At 48.7% G+C, this 1133-nt stretch overlaps 1 protein-coding gene across 1 annotated transcript in view; it reads left to right on the top strand.

Annotated features, from left to right (window-relative positions):
• Nucleotides 1-1133, top strand: part of LOC106805576 (alanine aminotransferase 1-like) — a gene marked incomplete in the record, with an annotated part of 27600 nt that overhangs the window by 23364 nt on the left and 3103 nt on the right. Inside the window, 1 exon segment of the mRNA XM_014807233.1 lies at nucleotides 479-591. Within this exon segment, the coding sequence (XP_014662719.1) occupies nucleotides 479-591 (113 nt within the window).

The following is a 1133-nucleotide window of genomic DNA, read 5'->3' on the forward strand; positions in this document are numbered from 1 at the left end:
TGACAAATGTACTACTCGTCCCGCGGCCGACAAATGTACTACTCGTCCCGCGGCCGACAAATGTACTATTCATTCCCGCACTGCGCGCGCAATGGTGGCGTTCATGAACAAGCTAGTTTTCAAAATTTCTGTGCCTCAGAACGCATCTGCAAGCATCTACTAATTAAAAAAAAATTCTGCTGGAGGACCCCCAGACCCCCCGATAGTGCTCAGTACCTACGGTGCACAATATAGTGCTTTGCGCTATCCTACCAGTAAGTAGAAATATTTCCCACGGATTTCGTCCGGGGCCGTTCTCATCTCTGCCTACAATGAATGCGTGCGCCCACAAACGTACCCTTTTACCGTATCTATTCTTGTACCAGAATTGATTTGTTCGCGACACAACTGATTTTGTGACTGTGGGTCACTTATGATGACCGCGTGGGCCACAGCTGTCTAGAATGGCTTGGCATTTATGTTACGTGTTCCTTTACAGTCGGAAGGCAAGGCTCCTGATTTCATGTATGCCTATGAACTGCTGGAGGAAAAGGGACTGTGCATTGTGCCTGGGAGCGGTTTCGGTCAGAGACCGGGTACCTACCACTTTAGGTGAGTAACTGATTCTTACTGTGTGTTCTCAGTCATCTTAAGGCCAAGACACACTGCAGCGACAGCGACCGACCGTAACGACAAACGACAAAGTCGCGGCGACTGGCGCAGCCACACTGCAGCGACAACGACCGACCGTAACGACAAACGACAAAGTCGCGGCGACTGGCGCAGCCACACTGCAGCGACAACGACCGACCGTAACGACAAAGTTCACCCAGCACTCACCACAGTGCCACTCATGAGCAAACGGCAAAAAACTCCTGCTGCTGCTCTTAAATAAATTGCTGTAAAAACGCTCTATGTATACCGAGAATATAATAAAGTAATATATACGCAGCATATTATACGAACGTAAACAATAATCATGTCTGATGGCTGACCGTAGCCTTGCACGTTTTGGTTAGATGGGTTCGCACGTTTACTGTTATCACTGTTTCGGACAGGCGGTGCGAGTTTAGCGTTGGGGACCAGTCTACTTCCTGGCTAGCATTGGTTTATAATTTTATGACGTAATGGCGATGTCACGTGCCGATGGAAAC

The sequence above is a fragment of the Priapulus caudatus genome, unplaced genomic scaffold (genome assembly GCF_000485595.1).
Source record: "Priapulus caudatus unplaced genomic scaffold, Priapulus_caudatus-5.0.1 Scaffold6, whole genome shotgun sequence".
Classification (NCBI taxonomy): Eukaryota; Metazoa; Priapulida; class Priapulimorpha; order Priapulimorphida; family Priapulidae; genus Priapulus; species Priapulus caudatus.